At 48.1% G+C, this 19,457-nt stretch overlaps 2 protein-coding genes across 2 annotated transcripts in view; one reads left to right on the top strand and one right to left on the bottom strand.

Annotated features, from left to right (window-relative positions):
• SUPT6H (SPT6 homolog, histone chaperone and transcription elongation factor) overlaps positions 1-1,149 on the bottom strand; it is a 47,763-nt gene extending 46,614 nt beyond the window's left edge. The window contains exon 1 of the mRNA XM_044283796.1: positions 997-1,149. The gene's annotated coding sequence lies outside the window, so the exon portion shown is untranslated. The remainder of the gene's footprint in view (positions 1-996) is intronic.
• A 392-nt stretch (positions 1,150-1,541) lies between these two features.
• SDF2 (stromal cell derived factor 2) lies at positions 1,542-15,472 on the top strand. Its single transcript, XM_044287304.1, has 3 exons — positions 1,542-1,747; positions 6,502-6,698; positions 14,886-15,472. The coding sequence occupies exons 1-3, from the start codon at positions 1,576-1,578 to the stop codon at positions 15,171-15,173; spliced, it is 657 nt and encodes a 218-aa protein (XP_044143239.1). The 5' UTR covers positions 1,542-1,575; the 3' UTR covers positions 15,174-15,472.
• The last annotated feature ends 3,985 nt before the right edge of the window (positions 15,473-19,457 follow it).

Raw genomic sequence — 19,457 nt, 5'->3', positions numbered from 1 at the left:
AGGATTTTTGGCTGGAGAGAAAACTTTTCAGGATGTAGATAATACCGCAGCATGCTGCAGTTTTATCTCCGTCCAAAATTCCGGAACACTTGCCGGAATGACGGATTCGACATTAAAGGGAACCTGTCACTGGGATTTTGTGTATAGAGCTGAGGTCATGGGTTGCTAGATAGCCGCTAGCACATCCGCAATACCCAGTCCTCTGTGTGCTTTTATTGCGTAAAAAAAAACAAAGATTTGTCAGGGACAGGACTCCTCTCAGGTTCATTTGCATATGTATCAAATCGTTTTAGTTTTTTTTTTTACACAATAAAAGCACACAGAGCTATGGGGACTGGGTATTGCGGATGTGCTAGCGGCGATCTAGCAACCCATGTCCTCAGCTCTATACACAAAATCCATGTGACAGGTTGCCTTTAATTTAAATTGAAATGTATTAGTGCCGCAATGCCGGATCCATCCTTCTGGTCTGCGCATGTGCAGACCTTTAAAATATGAAAAAAAAATTGAAATGGATCCGTTTGTCTGTGTGACAACCAGAGAGACGGATCCGTTCTTGCAATGCATTTGTGAGACAGATGCGCGTCCGGATCCGTCTACAAATGCTGTCCGTTTGCATGCAGATTACCTGATCCGGCAGGCCGTGTCGGCGACGTCGAAAGTAGCCTAAAACTGATCAGTTCTTTTCCGGTATGGAGCCCCTAGGACGGAACTCAATAACGGAAAAGGAAAACGCTAGTGTGAAAGTACCCTTATGACCTATAAATGGACAGTGGCTTGTATGGGGGCTCCAGCTTCTCCCACATACTGACTGGATGTCACGGTCCTCTCTCAGACACAGGTTTCATCTTGGCCCTGTACGTCCTCTCCAGCTGTAACCTGTGCTCTAGTCTCCTGCGTCAACACAATCAGCTCCACTGCCATGTAGGACCCCGGCCTAGAACACAGGCCGTGCCTGGCCCAGGCCGAAGACGCAGCTGAACACACAAGCCTCACCTCGGTTGCCCAGCAGCTCCTCTCCGTCTACAGACACTACTTCACCGACTCGGTACCGCACAGCAGCGCGTAAAAAACGGAGGAACCTGCTTCTATCTACCAGACGAACGGAGGAGGGGGAGGGGAGAAAACGAGCAGAGCAACGTGACGTAACTTCCCGCAACTCCCTACACTGCGCACGCGCTTCCTGCCAAGTCTGTTCGCTGCACATGCAACCACGCATGCGCCGCCGCTTGCCCAGCGCTAGCGGCCGTCTGCTATGTATGCGCAAACGATGAACTATGGGGCGAATCCATACAGCGCATGCTCAGTAGTACTTTTAGAACGTGTTGCGTAACCCAACCTCAGACTAGCTATAGTCTTAGTCTGCTGCCCTTAAACATTGCCGTACGAACGTGGCCTATGTGTAAACGACCAATGACTGGAAGAAGTAAAGCAGCTGCAAAGTTGCATTTATTTGTTTTGCCAGTGTGTATGATGGCGGGCGGCGACTTCCGGCTTATTGTGTTACCAAGGGTGCACTTCCGGTGAAGTCTGCTGACGTTTCCGGCGAGGTTTTTTTTTGCCGGTGTGTGAGCGATGATGAAGGCACAGGACGGAGCGGGCTCTTTCCTGCTCTTCGTCACGCCCTTGCTGTTTCCCTATGGCTTCGCCTCCGAGCTGTCTGTGGTGACGTGCGGCTCCGTGGTGAAGCTCCTGAACACCAAGCACAACGTCCGCCTGCACTCCCATGACGTCAGATACGGATCAGGTAACACGGACTAGTTGCTTTTCGTGGCAGATATCGGCCCGATCCTTGATCCGATTGTGAGTGATGCTGGATACACGTGGGGGGAGGACTGGTGATTGATGGGCCGCAGGGTACTGGACCCATTCAATGCTGGGATCCTCAGATAGGTGCCTATTGTCACTCTGTAGTCACTGACAACCGTCTGTGCAGGGACATGCCCCAATGACAAGGACTTTGTATTACTCAGTTGTCAGTTTATTGATTCCAGGAGGAATAACAGAGGACTAGCACAATACAGCAGTAGGAGAAAAGATCTTTCAGTATTTAGTGGAACAGACAATGTCTGAAGATCTGACAGGTCCTGCGACAGCACCTAGAGACCGGCGACAGCACCTAGAGACCGGCGACAGCACCTAGAGACCGGCGACAGCACCTAGAGACCGGCGACAGCACCTAGAGACCGGCAGCCACTTTATACAAGTAGCTATGTACACAGTGTACTAGTCATTATGATAAGCATTGTAAAAGGAATCGGTCCTATTCAGGGAGCTCTTCCATGAAGCTGGTGTATTAACCTGGCCCATATTCTATGTCGGATTACTGAATGGCATGGGTCATGTGACTGGTACCATGTTTAAAGGGGATCTCGGGGGGCCTGTGCCTAAAAAACCCCTATCAGCAAACCTCTGGAGAGAAGACACTAGTCCTTACCCTTCTGTCACTCCGACATTATAATGCTTAAAAGGTTATTCCAGACATTTGTGTAAGGCTACGTGCACAGGAACGTTGTTTGTTTCCGCGTCTTTTCCGGGGTTTTTTTGCGGATCGGATGCGGACCTATTTATTTCAATAGGTCCGCAAAAAATGCGGACAGCACACCGTATGTCTTTCCATAGCCCGCAAAAAAAATAGAACATGTCCTATTCTTGTCCGTTTAGGCATTGTTACAATGGATTCACAAAAAAATAAATAAATGGGTGGCATTGTTTTTTTTGTGGACCTCAAAACACATACTGTCGTGTGCATGTAGCCTAACTCTCTGCTTCTAACAGCAGGATGGAACTGAGCATGTGCAGCCACCTTTGTAGGTGGTAGCGCACAATATTCCATAGTTTAAACGCCAGGGGGTGCCATTACAATGGGGTAATGAGAATATCTCACCGCTGGAGTACTTTTGTAACAAAGTAAATTACAAAATGGTCCATATTATTTTTTTTTTTTTTTTTTTTTTCATGCTAAATCATGTTAATTGGATTTTCCAGGCTCCTGGTATTGATGACCTGTCCTCAGAATAGGTTGTTAATATGCGATCGGTGAAGGTCCAACAACCCCGCACCTCACCAGTCAGCTGTTCCCGGGACTTGAACTAGCGCTTGAATGGTTCAGGAAGCACAGCACAGTTTAAAGTGTTATACTCACGTGCCCTGTGGCCGCCGGTCGCTCCTTCTTCTGTCTGTGCGGCGGATTGCTAATGCTTACAGCATTAGCAATGCGCCGCACAGACCTATGAGAAGGAGCGACCACCGGCCACAGCGCACGTGAGTATAATGCGCTGCTCTCTGCTCACTAACATACCATGGCAGCCAGGACTTCAGTAGTGTGACTCCTGGCTGCCATGGTAACCGATCGGAGCCCCAGCATTACACTGCTGGGGCTCCGATCGGAACTGACACTGCCACCAATGATGGGGGGGGGGGGAGGGGGACCCTGTGGGATATGGCCGGCACATTCATTGGTAGCGCAGTGGCCACAGTCCCTCCCCTCCTCCTCCTACTCTGTCCTCATTGGTCTTCAGCGGCAGCCGCGCACAGTGGGGAGGGAGAGACTCCCTCCTCCTCCCTCAGCTGTGCCGGCCGCTCAGTCCTGCCTCTCTGGCCTCCGGAGGACACGGAAGCGGTGAGTGAGACGCTTAATTTCACTCCCGCTCCGTGATCACGTGATCTAAACGATTCCTCGATGCAGGGAAACTGCATCGATGAATTTTCGAATAATCGTTTCAGCCCTAGTTGGCACAACTGCTTTAAAGGGGTTATCAAACACCAATAATGCCCCCCCCCCCCCCAAAAAAAAAATGCCAGGGCACCTCATACAGGTTATACTTACACTCCCCCCACCCCTGTTGCCCCTGATGCCAGCACAGCCGCCGCTGCATCTCTCTGTCGAACGGATAAAAACATCCAGTGATGGGAGGGGGGGGGGGTTGCCTCCCTAGCATCCCCCTTAATGCTAGGGAGGTTTGTCCCGTCGCGGCCTGCTATTGGCTGCCCCCTGTCGGTAGATGTTTTGATCCGTACGACGAGGAAATGCAGCGGTGGGCATCAGGAGTGGTATGGGTGCCGGGGATTAGGGTAAGTATAACCCGTATGAGGTGCCTGGGCAATATAGGGGTTGGATAACCCCTTTAAGGGCTTGGCAGTTTTTTTTCCGTCTTTCACTCAGTTTGTCATGATGTATTTATTTGAAGCCAGAGTGACTTTGTGACTAAATGTTAGCTTGGTAATGGCTAAAAATGGCGGCGCCAGCAATGGTTTAGTTGTGAGATGAAGCGCTCTAATGGTCCTTTTACACATGACGATCCTTCAGGCAATTATCTGTAACGAACCTCGCTTTCCAGATAATTGCCTGTTCTTCAGCGAAGATGGGGCTACATTTACATGCAGCAGTCATCTGCCGTGTATGGGGACGAGCTGCTGCGATTGCTCATTCCCATAGAGAATCATTCACACAGGACGATCTGCTGTCCAGAAATGGTGATCTTAGGCGCCGGCTGAAAGCTCTGATTGAGGGTTTGCTTGTTCAATGGGTGATCGTCAGCACCTTTACATGGTCCAACAAGCTTTTCTCCAGACACTCGATAATTAACCCAGTGATCGGTCCGTGGAAAAGATCCTTTGGGCACAGCTGGGTGACGTACATAGAGCCGCGGTGCTGCTCCATTTTATTTGATCTCCTTTAGGCCTCTTGCACATGAACGTTGTGTGGCCGTATTGCCACGTGTGCCCTCCGCTACACGGATGCGGCCCCATTCACTTGAATGGGTCCGCAATCACGCAGATGCGGAACGAAAGCACGGTTCGGAACCCCATGGGAGCACTACGGAGCGCTTCCGTGCTGTTTCTGTCTGTGCCTCCGTACCGCAAAAAAATAGAACTTGTTCTATTTTTTTTGCGTTGCGGATGGATCACGGACCCACTCAAGTTGAATGGGTCTCGATCCGTCCTCGGCCGTCGCATAGACGTTGCTCCTGCACCGGGGACAGCAAATTGCGGTCCCCAATGCACGGAGCGGATGCACAACGTTCATTTGCAAGAGGCCTTACCCTTCAGCAGAAAGGTGGAAAGTGAACTACGAGTCGTTCTTGCAGAACAGGAAGTTGTTAATGCTATGAATAGTTTAGTTCCCCTGATGAACTTCCATCTGTGGTCTATGGCCACGCACAGGGCCATCACTTTCATCAGCAGGTGGCATGACGACAATATTGGCAAATGGGTTTTCTTTCTCTGCCCAAAAAAAGCAGAAGCACTCTCACTGACAACAGCTGGACTAGATTTGTAGCTTTGTAGAAGATTTTTAGAGAACCAGTAAGGGTACATTCACACAACCGTAATTTTTTCCGCATTTTGCGTAATAAAAGCGGATCCATTCATTCCTATGGGTGAATAAAATGTGCGGACAACATTCAGTATGTTGCCCGCATCCGTGTGTCCGCATTTCTATTCCGCAAAAACATGAAGCATGTCCTACTATTGTCCGTACAGATCGGTCCGCAGCACCATGTCAATGGATCCGCAATTTGCTGATGACATCTGTTTTTTGCGGATCCGTTTCCGTATTTTTGAATGACTTAATGCTTTTTTTTTTGTGGCCCGTAAAAAAACGGAAGACATACGGAAGTTATTTGTCCGCAAAATGCGGACACACGGTTCTGTTATTTGCGGACCGCAAATTGGAAAGGATTACACACAGTCGTGTGAATGTACCCTAAATGTCATATATTTCCAGGGGTGTTCCAACACAAAGAAAAACCTTGCTTACTCCCTCAAGGGAGTGTGATTTTCGGCAACGAGTAAACCAGAGCTGTGTTTGAGTCCCTGTTGAGAATGGCTGTACTTGGTTATCCTTGGCAGTCCCATACAGTTTGAATGAATTGGCAGTGTGCACACTGGAACTCCACTCTAAGGGTCCATTCACACGTCCGCAAAATGGGTCCGCATCCGTTCCGCAATTTTGCGCAACAGGTGCGGACCCATTCATTTTTAATGGGGCCGGAATGTGCTGTTCGCATGCGCATTTGCGGATCCGCACTTCCGTTCTGCAAAAAAAATAGAACATGTCCTATTCTTGTCTGCAATTGTGGACAAGAAAAGGCATTTTCTATGAGAGTGTCGGCGATGTGCCGTCCGCAAAATGCAGAACGCACATTGCCGGTGTCTGCTTTGCGGTTCCGCAAAACGCATACCACCGTGTGAATGGACCCTAATCGAACAGGGGGCAAGGGACCCCCATTCTCATGGTCAGGATGGGTCTCTATGGTCAAACCCCCACCAATTAGACCTGTTGACAAGCATTTGTAAACCGCATGTCCGCATGGTTTGTCGCAGCACTGTAGCCACTATCCTTCCATCTGAATGGTCATAAAGACAAACCTAGTATTACAGGCCAGACATCAGCGTTATTTATATTGAAGCATTTCTGGCGCAGTTTTTGTCTCCTTTTATTCTACATCTAAAAGCTTTAGGTGTCCAAAGTGATTGTTCCTTATCTCCTCACCCCAGGCAGTGGGCAGCAGTCGGTGACTGGAGTTACGGCCGCAGACGATGGTAACAGTTACTGGCGAATCCGTGGGAAGACGTCGACTGTTTGTGAAAGAGGAACATTAGTAAAATGTGGACACTCTATCCGTCTAACACATGTCAATACAGGAAGAAATCTACACAGCCATCACTTCACATCTCCATTATCAGGAAACCAGGTGGGTTCCATGATGAAAAAAAATTATATAAATTTATTTTTTCCACTTTGTCAGCTTCTGCACGGATCAGGTCACGTGCTCAACTGCAGCCAGTGACTGGCCTCAGCGGTGACGTGTCCCCAAGAAGCATGTCCTGTCACATGATGTGCATCTTGGGGACACATTACCGCTGAGGCCAATCATTGGCTGCAATGGAGCACGTGACCCAATCTGTTCGGAAATTGGACAGACGGGGACCAGAAGTCCAGTCAATAGAGCCAGGGAGTTGCAACAAAGCAGTGGGCAGCAGACAAGCATGAATTTTCGGATGTAAACCACAGTGCAACATCTGCGTGCAGCCAAAACACTGCTCCTATGTAACAGCCATTGACCACAGAATTTTGCGGGTAAAATTGATGGATAATCAGCAGAATTGTGCAGCCATTGGCTGCCGCATGTATCCCTCAGAGTGCGGAGGGCACTTTTGTAATATACCATATTTTTTGGACTATAATATATTTTTCATTATTCCTCAGACCTCTGTATTAGACCCCCATTCCTCTTCAGATCAAACCCCCAAGCACCATCAGACCAAAAAATAAATAAAAAATTGCCTCTTCTGCTCCAGACCGGAGCCTCATCCTGCACTCGCCACTCCCTAGTCGTCTTCCAAGCCCAGCGCTGCACTATGACGTGACATCACAAAGCATCAGGTTATAGTGTGCGCCTGCGTGCACTTACGTGATGCTGTAAGCAGTCAGGACACAGTGCAGAGGAGGCCCAGAAAAAGACCAGGGTGTGGTGAGTAAAGCCAATGCTGCGCTTCCCTCATAGATCCCTGTGCCCTCTGCATGCTAATGACAGCTTCCATAATGAAGTGTTCATTAGCATTTGGACTATAAGACACACTGCCATTTTTTTTTTTTAAATTATAATTTCCCCCCACTTTTTTTTCGTCTTATAGTTAGAAAAATATGATACTGTGTTTATTTCACACTCTTAATGACCAAATTGGCCCCTATAGCACTCCGGAATCTGTACATAGATGACATGTACGCGATGTACAGCTACCTCTGTAACTGCAGGCATAGGGGCCGAGTTTTGAACTGGCAGGAGTACACATTGCTACTTCTGACTTCTGCCTGTGCCCGTTCTGCTCCGCTAAAGCCTGGCATAGCTCGTGGGTGCGAGGTCTCCTGAATCGATGTGCTATACCAGGCTTTAGCTGAGCAGAGCAGGCTCAGGCAGGAGCAGCGGTGTTCTATACAGAGCCCCTGCCTGTGCCCGGTCCACTCAGCTAAAAGCACTGCTTAGTACATGGTTCCAGGAGACCTGCACCTATGGCCTCATGCACACAACCATTGTTTTGGCCTGCATCCAAGCCTTAGTATTTGCGGCTTGGGTGCGGACCCATTCACTGCAATGGGGCCGCCAAAGATGCGGACAGCACTCCGTGTGCTGTCTGCATCCGTTGCTCCGTTCCGTGGCCACGCCCAAAAAATATAACGTGCTATTCTTGTCCGTTTTGCGGACAAGAGTAGGCATTTTTACGATGGGCCGCCTGTTCTGTTCCGCAAATTGCGGAAGGCACACGGGCGGCTTCCGTGTTTTGCGGACAGCAAAAAACGGAACGGTCGTGTGCATGAGGCCTATATGTTATGCCAGGTTTTAGCTGAGAGGATCAGACACAGGCAGAGCAGCTAGGTGCACTCCTGCCAGTACAGAGCTCACTGTGCATGCAGTTTTGTGGACTCCATACACGACATACATGTCAGCAGTGTATGGATTTAAAAGCGCTATAGCACCCTAAATTTCGGGGGCCTATTTTATCATAAAACAGTAAAGAAAATAAGTTGTATTACAGAAATGAATCATATGCTATCCAGAATTGTTTAAAAAAGTTATATAAAAGGTTAGTTGTCCTTTAAAACCTGTAGACTGTCTATGGCAGGGGTGCACAGCCGGCGGGCCACATGCAGCCCCCCAGAGCCAAGGTTTTCTGCCCCCATCTTCCTGGACAGAAACACAGATGATCGTGTGATCAGCTATGTTTCTGCCATGGGCGTCACACGAGACAGCATTGCACTGTAGTAGGAGCAGGTCTGTTCCCGGCTGTCAGTGACGGTAGGGGAGCCAAGGAGAAGGCAGAAGCAGTGTATCAGCGCTTCTGCCTTCTCCTCAGATAGGTGAGCAGCGGACTATGCAGGATGGACCCGGCTTTAGGGCAGAGCCTGCAGGGTCAGGAGACCCTGCTCAGCTCTGACTTGTACGAAGGTGGTTGGTTTTTCCTGTAACTTGGGCTCCTTTGGATGTCCCAGTTACAGTGGAACTAGTGCAAAAAAAATCTCCTATTGTCTCCTAAAGGTCTTTCAGTGACGTCTTGGGGACAAATTATGTGGGAAAAAATATGTTAAAAAAATATAAAGGAACATTTTTATGATGATAGAAAGTTATTTAAAACATTTTCTAAAAAATAATAAACTACATGTAAAATAAAAAAATAGTGTTCATTGTCCCCCAATATTAGCCTAGAGATTTGGACCCTTTAAAATGTAACTTTTATTAGTTCAATTAAAAAGCAAAATACATCACCCTGTGATAACTGGGTGACCGAAAAATATCAGGACAGGATGTCGCCCAGCTACCACCATGAATTGGTGAAATTAATAAGATGTAAATAGTGCAAATTCCACAGGGGGACTTGTGACGTTAGTGATAGGTTTAGGTTTTGGGGGAAGGTTAGGGCACTTTTGATGGGTGCTGGGGATGAGTCTCTCCCTGTACCCGCCCTAGGTTAACCCTTTGCCCAGGGATGATCCCCGATGGTGGGATCTCCCTGTCCCGGTACCTGCCCTGTACAACCCTGCACGTTAGGAATTTCACACAAATAATGATGTCAATTTTAACCTGGTGCGTTTCCCCACCACGGTTCATTAGGGGGTCGGTTAGAGGAGGATAATAGTTGTAAATAACATCATAGTTAAAAAAAAAAAGAGAGTACCATTTTCTATGTCCTGGGTGATACAGTAAGGCAGGCCATGCTTGGGGCTGGATAAATCACAAAGGCTCTCTTATTGGTGAAGAGGGATGTCACTGATGTGCCCCTACTATGTCCGGACTGCCACCTGCTGTGTTTGGTAAGGCAGTTCATTGTCCCCCAACAGTCTTTTTTTTTGACCCCTTGGAGGACATACCCCTATTTTTCGTTCTATAAGACGCACCTACGTTTTAAAGGAGAACAATAAGAAAAAAATATTTTTCATTAACCCTCAGGTCAGACCAGCAGTCAGAACCCCAATATTAATCAGACCTCAGCTCACAGCCCCTATCAGACCCCCAATGTTAATAGGACCCCAGTAAGACCTCAGATCATACCCCAATGTGAAAAAACCCCAATCAGACCTCAGATAAGAGCTCCATTGCTTCTCATTATCCCCCCGAAAACATTAAAATTAAAAAAATTACTTGCCTCTCCTGCTCCGGGCGCCGCCGCTCCTCACCTACACCGCAATCCACTTCCTCCTGCTGTCGGCTGTGCTGTGAAGGCTACCCACAGTGTGAGATCACAGAGCACGCGCACTGGTCCTCACCGCTTCCTGGTCCTCCCGTACTAATGAGCGCTTATGCATCTTATGGGGGGGAATGCATCTTATGGGGTAAAAAATACGGTATTATGTGGCAAAAATATTAAAAAAAAAAAAAAAGTTATAAACCAGTTATAAAAAAAATATAATAAATTACAAATAAAAGGAAAAAGTGAAAAATTAACAAAGTGTCAGTGTCCTCCAAAGATCTTTTTATTACCTTTTGGGGGATATATTTAGTAGCAGAAATATCTAAAAAATTAAAGGGAGTCTGTCATCGCAGTTTCACCTTTTTAACCCTTCCCATAGCTTTCTAGCAGCATCACAGTTGATAAAAACGTTACCTTTTTATAAGCAATCGTGGACTTATAAAACTGGCAAAAATCATCTTAGTAGGATATGCAAATGAGGGCTTGCAAGTGCCCAGGGGTGGCATCAACCTCGTAGGTGCCCAGGCAGCTCTGCCCCTATCGTCGCTTCCCCCCCCCCCCCCCTCCCGCCCAGTCTTTCCCTCTGCCCGCCCATCTTCTTACTACTTCTCTCGCCGAGATCCCGCGCCTGCGCGCTGAGTCCGTCGGCCGGCGCATGCCTTTAAGTTAAAAAAAATAATAATACATAGACAAAACACCCACACCAACCAAAACTGTCGCCATTATCGCCCTATTCACGTGAAACCATACATATTATTAAATAACAAAACTGACACAAAATAGGGAACTAATTAGAGTAATTTCTTTTGGTGTCAATTTGCATATTTAAAGAATAAAGAGCTATAGTTTGAAAATACTTTTTAAAAATGTTTTGTACAGTCCCCCCCCCACCCCCCAAAATCAAACTAAAAAAAAAAATTATAAGGCCCTATGTGTCAAGTAAAAAATTGTTGCAAAAATTATTTCGGTAGTCACGACACATAAAAAAGTTCCAAATGTTTGAACCACCACGTGTGCTAAATCACAAAAAAACGTACTGTTCAGGCCTGGTTATTAAAGTGTTAACCAATAAGCGCTTTCCCCACTAGTAAGGTAAAGTGCGCCTGTAACTGGGGGCAGGAGGTGGTAACCATGGCCATGCACTGCCAGGTGAAAACGGAGCAGGGGACCGGAAAATGGATGCAGCAGGGCCAGTGCGGAGGACCAAATCGGCAGGGGAGCAGGTAATTTTAACTCTTTGATTTCAGGGGCCATGCTGCAGGAACGTGTTCAAAATTCATTTTTACTGGGCAATCTCTTTAAGCCCCTAATACACTGAGATATTCAGGTCAATTACTGTGAACAAGTTTTCATAAGAACGCTCCTTCATAATAACTGGCCGGTATAATCGTGCTGCACAACTAAATGAAGGAGGAATGACTGTGATAGAGATCACTCCTCCCCAGTCACTTTACATTGGCCTGTGTAATAGGCCGATGCAAATGAGCGCTCATCAAAAAAAAAAAATTATTTTTATTTGCGGCCTCTTGAAATAGAGCGTTGTGACAATGCGGCCCTCAGACCAAAAAAGGTTGTGTGCACCCCTGGTCTATGGGATAATGATTTAAAGTGGTACTACAGCTAAAGTTTTACAAAAAGTAAGGAATGCTTTAAATGGTTACCGTACCTTCAACTGTATAAGGCCTCATGCACACGACCGTTGTGTGCATCCGTGGCCGTTGTGCCGTTTTCATATATTTTTTTTTCGCGGACCCATTGACTCTCAATGGGTTCGTGGAAAAATTGGAAAATGCACCGTTTTGCAGCCGAGGCCGTGATCCGTGTATCCTGTCCGTCCAAAAAATATGACCTGTCCTATTTTTTTGACGGACAACGGTTCACGGACCCATTCAAGTCAATGGGTCAGTGAAAGAACACGGATGCACACAAGATTGGCATCCGCGTCCGTGGCCGTAGGCTACTTTTACACAGACTGATCCGCAGATCCGTCTGCATAAAAGCTTTTTCAGAGCTGAGTTTTCACTTTGTGAAAACTCAGATCCGACAGTATATTCTAACACAGAGGCGTTCCCATGGTGATGGGGACGCTTCAGGGTAGAATATACTAAAAGAACTGTGTACATGACTGCCCCGAGCTGCCAGGCAGCAGGGGGCAGACCCCCCCCCCCCCTGTTTTTAACTCATTGGTGGCCAGTGGGCCCCCCCTCCCTCCCCTGTAGTTAACTCGTTGGTGACCAGCCCCCCCTCCCTCCCCTGTAGGTAACTCGTTGGTGACCAGCCCCCCCCCCTCCCCTGTAGGTAACTTGTTGGTGACCAGCCCTCCCCCCCCTCCCCTGTAGGTAACTTGTTGGTGACCAGCCCCCCCCCCCCCCCCTCCCCTGTAGGTAACTTGTTGGTGACCAGCCCCCCCCTCCCTCTCCTGTAGGTAACTCGTTGGTGACCAGCCCCCCCCTCCCTCTCCTGTAGGTAACTCGTTGGTGACCAGCCCCCCCCCCCCCCCTCCCCTGTAGGTAACTCGTTGGTGACCAGCCCCCCCCCCCCCTCCCCTGTAGGTAACTCGTTGGTGACCAGCCCCCCCCCCCCCTCCCCTGTAGGTAACTTGTTGGTGACCAGCCCCCCCCCTCCCTCCCCTGTAGGTAACTTGTTGGTGACCAGCCCCCCCCCTCCCTCCCCTGTAGGTAACTTGTTGGTGACCAGCCCCCCCCCCCCCCCCTCCCCTGTAGGTAACTTGTTGGTGACCAGCCCCCCCCCCCTCCCCTGTAGGTAACTTGTTGGTGACCAGCCCCCCCCCCCCCCTCCCCTGTAGGTAACTTGTTGGTGACCAGCCCCCCCCCCCCCCTCCCCTGTAGGTAACTTGTTGGTGACCAGCCCCCCCCCCCCCCCTCCCCTGTAGGTAACTTGTTGGTGACCAGCCCCCCCCCCCCCCTCCCCTGTAGGTAACTTGTTGGTGACCAGCCCCCCCCCCCCCTCCCCTGTAGGTAACTCGTTGGTGACCAGCCCCCCCCCCTCCCCTGTAGGTAACTCGTTGGTGACCAGCCCCCCCCTCCCTCCCCTGTAGGTAACTCGTTGGTGACCAGCCCCCCCCCCCCCTCCCTCCCCTGTAGGTAACTCGTTGGTGACCAGCCCCCCCCTCCCTCCCCTGTAGTTAACTCGTTGGTGGCCAGTGGGCCCTCCCCCCTCCCTACCCCTCCTAATTAAAATCTCTCTCCCCCCCCCCCCCCTATCATTGGTGGCAGTGGAGCGTACCGATCGGAGTCCCAGTTTAATCGCTGGGGCTCCGGTCGGTAACCATGGCAACCAGGACGCTACTGCAGTCCCGGTTGCCATGGTTACTTAGCAATTTGTAGAAGCATTATACTTACCTGCGAGCTGCGATGTCTGTGTCCGGCCGGGAGCTCCTCCTACTGGTAAGTGATAGGTCTGTGCGGCTCATTGCTTAATGATCTGTCACTTACCAGTAGGAGGAGCTCCCGGCCGGACACAGACATCGCAGCTCGCAGGTAAGTATAATGCGTCTACAAATTGCTAAGTAACCATGGCAACCGGGACTGCAGTAGCGTCCTGGTTGCCATGGTTACCGATCGGAGCCCCAGCGATTAAACTGGGACTCCGATCGGTACTCTCCACAGCCACCAATGATATGGGGGGAGATTTTAATTAGGCGGGGGAGGGCCCACTGGCCACCAAAGAGTTAACTACAGGGGGGAGGGGTGGGGGGGGGTCTGCCCCCTGCTGCCTGGCAGCACCTGCCAGGCAGCAGGGGGCAGTCATGTACACAGTTCTTTTAGTATATCCTAACCTGAAGCGTCCCCATCACCATGGGAACGCCTCTGTGTTAGAATATACTGTCGGATATGAGTTTCACGATCTAACTCGTATCCGACAGTATATTCTAACATAGAGGCGTTCCCATGGTGATGGGGACGCTTCAAGTTAAAATATACTATCGGATTGGAGAAAACTCCGATCCGATGGTATAAAAGGGACTCCTGACTTTACATTGAAAGTCAATGGGGACGGATCCGTTTGCAATTGCACCATATTGTGTCAACGTCAAACGGATTCGTCCCCATTGACTTGCATTGTAATTCAGGACGGATCCGTTTGGCTCCGCACGGCCAGGCGGACACCAAAATGACTTTTTTTTCATGTCCGTGGATCCTCCAAAAATCAAGGAAGACCCACGGAAGGAAAAACGGTCACGGACCAACAGAACCCCGTTTTGCGGACAGTGAAAAAATACTGTCGTGTGCATGAGGCCTAAATCATTTCTTTGGGTGAATATAAGAAACTTTGTAATATATATTATCAGAGAAAAAAAAAATGCCAGAGCTGAATTCGGACAACCACTTTAAAGTGGTCATGAAAAAGATAAAAAATCGGCTATAAATGTTATCGAGCTGAAAAAGAAACGCACTCACCTCTTCCTTTTCCTGGATATCAAGCACCGACACTTTGGTGGTCCTTTGTTTTCAAGCACCCAGCACATGACCACAGCAGTCATTCTATTCACTTCTATGGGACTGTTGATGGTGTGGTGGTCATACATGCAAACCACTGCTCCATTCTCATGGGGCACTTTTGGACCTCCGTTCAGGGACCAGACACTTGTGGATAAGGGGATATGTATTGTCAGTGGGAAAACTCCTTTATGTAAGTAATCCCTGACATATTTCTCCCTTATTTATTGGCAGGAGGTCAGTGCATTTGGAGACGATGGAGAAGGAGATATCTTAGATGACTGGACTGTACTCTGCAATGGGGAATTCTGGCAGCGCAATGAAGAAGTGAGGTTCAAGCACGCGTCTACAAACGTACTGCTGTCTGTCACAGGAGAACAATATGGGCGTCCTATAAATGGACAGAGAGAAGTGCATGGCATGACCTACGCAGGTCCACATAACTACTGGAAAGTGATGGAAGGTATCTTCATGAAACCTAGTGAACCTCCACGGACTGACTTCACTCACTCCGAGTTATGATAGGACTCAGGCTGGTCTAAGTCTTTCAGTCTTCTTAACCATACAGTGTTGACTTCCCTGAGGATTTCTCCAGGGTCCCACAAAGTACACTTTGAAGAGCAATTAACAGTGAAATATGGGGCACAGTTTGGATGTTGCACCCTTGTGTCATTATTATTAATATTGTTATTATTATTTCATATTTTATGTTATGGCAGCAAAGGGCCGGATTGATCCGTGAGCATGACTGCAGTTGAAAAAAAATCATTATGTATTATCGTCTCTGCAGCAAATGGTTTTTAAAATTATATATAAAAAAAATTCTGTTCTGGTTCTCAATTTTATTAATTTTTTGTCCTTATCCCATGTTTTGTTTTTGTCACTTTTATATTATCCTTTATCGTACGTTTATCTAGCGTGATAAAACTGCATATATTGTTATACTTGCATTGTAATTAGTGATGAGCGAACTTCTGTTTTAAGTTCGGCGTCTAAAGTTCGGCTTCCGGTTAGCGGAGAATCCCGATATGGATTCCGACTTCCGTTGTGGTCCGTGGTAGCGGAATCAATAATGGCCGATTATTGATTCCGCTACCACGGACCACAACGGAAGTCGGAATCCATATCGGGAACCATATCGGGATTCTCCGCTAACCGGAAGCCGAACTTTAGACGCCGAACTTAAAACAGAAGTTCGCTCATCACTAATTGTAATGTATGTATATGCTTGTAAAGCGGTTGTCCCATCTGGCCATTTGTGGTATGGCAACAGGATATGGCCATAAATATTCCTTAGATGTCGGTCCAACCTTTTTGGCACCCACATCTGTCTCAAAAATACAAGTCTTCCATGGATTGAGCTGCAAGGGCTCAGCTGTATTTAGAAGTCCGATAGCAGTGAATGGAAAAAGCTGTGGGGTGAACTCTCCATTCATGGTGGAACCCCATTCTTGAGAGGGTAGTGGGTACAAGAGGTGGGAGGTGCACCTATTGGACATAATTGCCATATGCTGTTGATATGCTATAAATGTCCAGAACAACCCTTGTCCATATTAGGGATCGACCGATTATCGGTTTTACCGATATCGGCCGATATTGAGGATTTTAACTGTTATCGGCATTTATTTTGCCGATATTCCGATGATAAATCGGGAACACAGATCGTGCTGCTGACAGCGCTCTCCGTGTTCCCTCTGCAGCACAGGGGAGAAGGAAGCAGTCTCCCCCCCCCCCCCCCCCCCCCCCCCCCCCCCTGTGCTGCTGCTGCAGCCAATGGGAGGACAGGGAACAAGAGGAGGGGAGGAGCTATGGCCACTGCACCACCAATGAAGATAAGTCTCTCATTCATTCATATACAGGAGGCGGGAGCTGGCCGTAGAATCACTACTGCGATCTACGGTAGTTAACCTCTCAGGTGCCGCGGATCGCAGCTACCACTCATAGAGGTCGGGAGCCGGCTATGTGATTCTGCAGCCAGCTCCCGCCTCCTGTATATGAATGAGATTTATTTTCATTGGTGGCGCAGTGTGCCCGCGGCCCCCCACCCCAGTATTAACAACATTGGTGGCGCAGTGCGCCCGCGGCCCCCCCACCCCCACCCCCGTATTAACTAACAACATTGGTGGCGCAGTGTGCCCGCGGCCCCCCACCCCAGTATTAACAACATTGGTGGCGCAGTGCGCCCGCGGCCCCCCCACCCCCGTATTAACTAACAACATTGGTGGCGCAGTGCGCCCCCCCCCCCCCCCCCCCGCAGTATTAATCATTGGTGGCAGTGGCCACAGGATCCCCTCCTCCTCCGATTGGAGTCCCAGAAGTGTAATATGCTGGGGCTCCGATCAGTTACCATGGCAGCCAGGACGCTACTGAAGCCCTGGCTGCCATAGTAAGCTCCATGCTGCTGTGTGCACAAAGCACAGAGCAGCAGGGACAGTGTGAAGTCCTATTCACCCTGATAGAGCTCTATTACAAAAAAATATATAATACACATTAACAATAAACATTCATTTTCAGCAGGAATCCTTTTTTTTTTTTTTTTTTTTTTAAATGAAAATTCACATAATATCGGTATAAATTATCGGCCTAAAAGTTCACAAATTATCGGTATCGGACCTTAAAAAAATCAATATCTGTCGATTCCCTAGTCCATATGTCCTACTACTTCATAGAACTCCTTTCCTGGTCGGCCCATATGAACAGGCATTGATTTGAATAAAAAAAACTAGCCTGTAATGTTGCTTGGCCACAGCTGCCCCTGCCTGAGGTGAGAGAAGCCAGACCAGCGGCGATCAGCTAATTTTATAAGGAAACTGTGTCCATACCAAACTGTAACTGCAGGTATAAGAACAACCATTGTTTCACAGATTCCAATACAGATAGTTTCTTTAACCTTGCTGTGCTAAGGCTGTGTTCACACTTTGCGCAGGGTATATGCAGCTGTAGGCCTTGGTGTGGTCTAGATAGAAGACTAGGATGCTGAGCAATATCCAACAACCTACACAACCATGAAGTGCAGATATGAGGTGGCTGGGACGGGAGCTGCTACAAATACGTGGTTGCACCCTGAAAGTTTTAAAAATTGTGGACATACTCCTTTTCCTAAGATGCCACCACCTTCCATGTATGCCCCCACCCCTTTCATGATGTGTCCTTCATTCCCTGTGTGGGGATTTACCAACCCCTCTAGGAATTCAGAAAGGTCTTCCCTTTTTGGGAGCCACCTGTATGTTTCAGGAAAGTTGCCACCTCTTCTCTATACATACCTACTCACAAACACTCACTAAACTTTATAACTGAGAGAAGGGTGAAAGCTATACAGAGGGCACAGCACTATTGCTGTTAGGTTGGGTTCACAAGCGCGTTATCACACTCTGGTCTTCTGCTTTCTCAGGCGCAGAAGAACAAATATAATGGAAGTGCTAAATTGAGCACAAATCTTAAAGTAAAAGAACGGAGCAGGCGCCATTAACTGTTAAACAAAACAAGGAATGCAACAGCTCACTGCAAACCAAATAAAGTACAAAATTGCATCATAATATCAAATGCTGAACTAATAAGTTAGAGATATTTGGCAGGCGCCATTAACTATAACGGGGTCCGCTCAGGATGCTGCTTCTTCACCAGACACAAAAAAAATCCAGCATGCAAGACTTTTTTGTCTGGTCTTTTTGACAGAATCTGTGACAGAGGACCTGACAACGCAGATGTGGATAGATAGTATCAGATGCATATTTAGCACACAAATGCAGGGCTGTGGAGTCGGAGTCGAGGAGTTGGAGGCAATTTTGGGTACCGGAGTCGGCAAAAAATGAACTGACTCTGACTCCTACTAGATTTAAATTGGAATAAAAAAAAAAAAGCAAGTTTAAATGTCCCAATTCACAAAAAGTTATAATTAATTACCGTATTTTTCGCCCTATAAGACGCACCTAGGTTTTTGAGGAGGAAAATAAGGAAAAATATTTTGTACTAAAAGGTGTGCTTTTGGTGGGTTTTGAACTAATCGTGGTCTGTGGATGGTACTGTTATGGGGGATCATTGTGGGGGCATCTGTGGATGACACATATATAGCATCTTTTGTGTCATCCACGGATCCCCTCCCCCCCCCATAACAGTGTCCCTGTGTAGTGAATGGGGGCCGGCATCTGTTTCTGTAATTGCAGTGGGGCCCGTTGCCTGCTTCATTCATAAAGTGGGCGGAGCAGGCGCGTGACGTAGTGAGCTACGCTACGAGCGCCCACCTGGCCTCCTGACTGCCAAGTAGTAAGTAGTACAGCGCTAGATTTAAAATGATTGGAATACTTTAACAATACCCACAATTTAGATATGATTACCGTATACTACAGTGTAGTAGAATACAGTGACTGCACCGGGCCCCGCTGCCATTACAGAAACAGACACCGGCCATTACAGAAACAGACGCCGGCCCCCAGCCCCTCCTCCCTCTCAGCCTATTCACCGGACAGTTGCAGCATTCGCCCCATAAGACGCACTGTAAGAATAAGGGCCAATGCATGCAGTGCGTCATGTTACCGTAAAACGAACACGTTAAGTGACCATGAAGAAGCATGCTTTTCATATGCTCCACTATATGGCACGCAACGCACAGTTAAGGAGCGGCAATACTTATACTTTCCATTGTGTTGTGTTCTGCTGTTGCAGGGAACGTTGCGTTAACCGAGCCTCTCGCTGATAACTGATTAAGTAAATATGTTTTTTGCAGGACTAGACACTTGTATAAGTGAAGGGAATGGATAGTCAATAGTTCAAGGGGCATTTATTTTAAAATATGATTTCCCTAGTAGA

Source organism: Bufo gargarizans, chromosome 3 (genome assembly GCF_014858855.1).
Source record: "Bufo gargarizans isolate SCDJY-AF-19 chromosome 3, ASM1485885v1, whole genome shotgun sequence".
NCBI lineage: Eukaryota > Metazoa > Chordata > Amphibia > Anura > Bufonidae > Bufo > Bufo gargarizans.
The sequence above is the reverse complement of the archived record's forward strand: the minus strand, read 5'-3'. Positions and strand labels throughout refer to the sequence as shown.

What these genes read in the sequence shown, in the direction of transcription:
- SDF2 (XM_044287304.1), top strand. Translation starts at nt 1,576, where the DNA reads ATGATGAAGGCACAGGACGGAGCGGGCTCTTTCCTGCTCTTCGTCACG. An exon ending in TGACGTCAGATACGGATCAG is followed by an intron (nt 1,748 to 6,501) that starts GTAACACGGACT and finishes TCCTCACCCCAG; the next exon opens with GCAGTGGGCAGCAGTCGGTG. An exon ending in CTCCATTATCAGGAAACCAG is followed by an intron (nt 6,699 to 14,885) that starts GTGGGTTCCATG and finishes ATTTATTGGCAG; the next exon opens with GAGGTCAGTGCATTTGGAGA.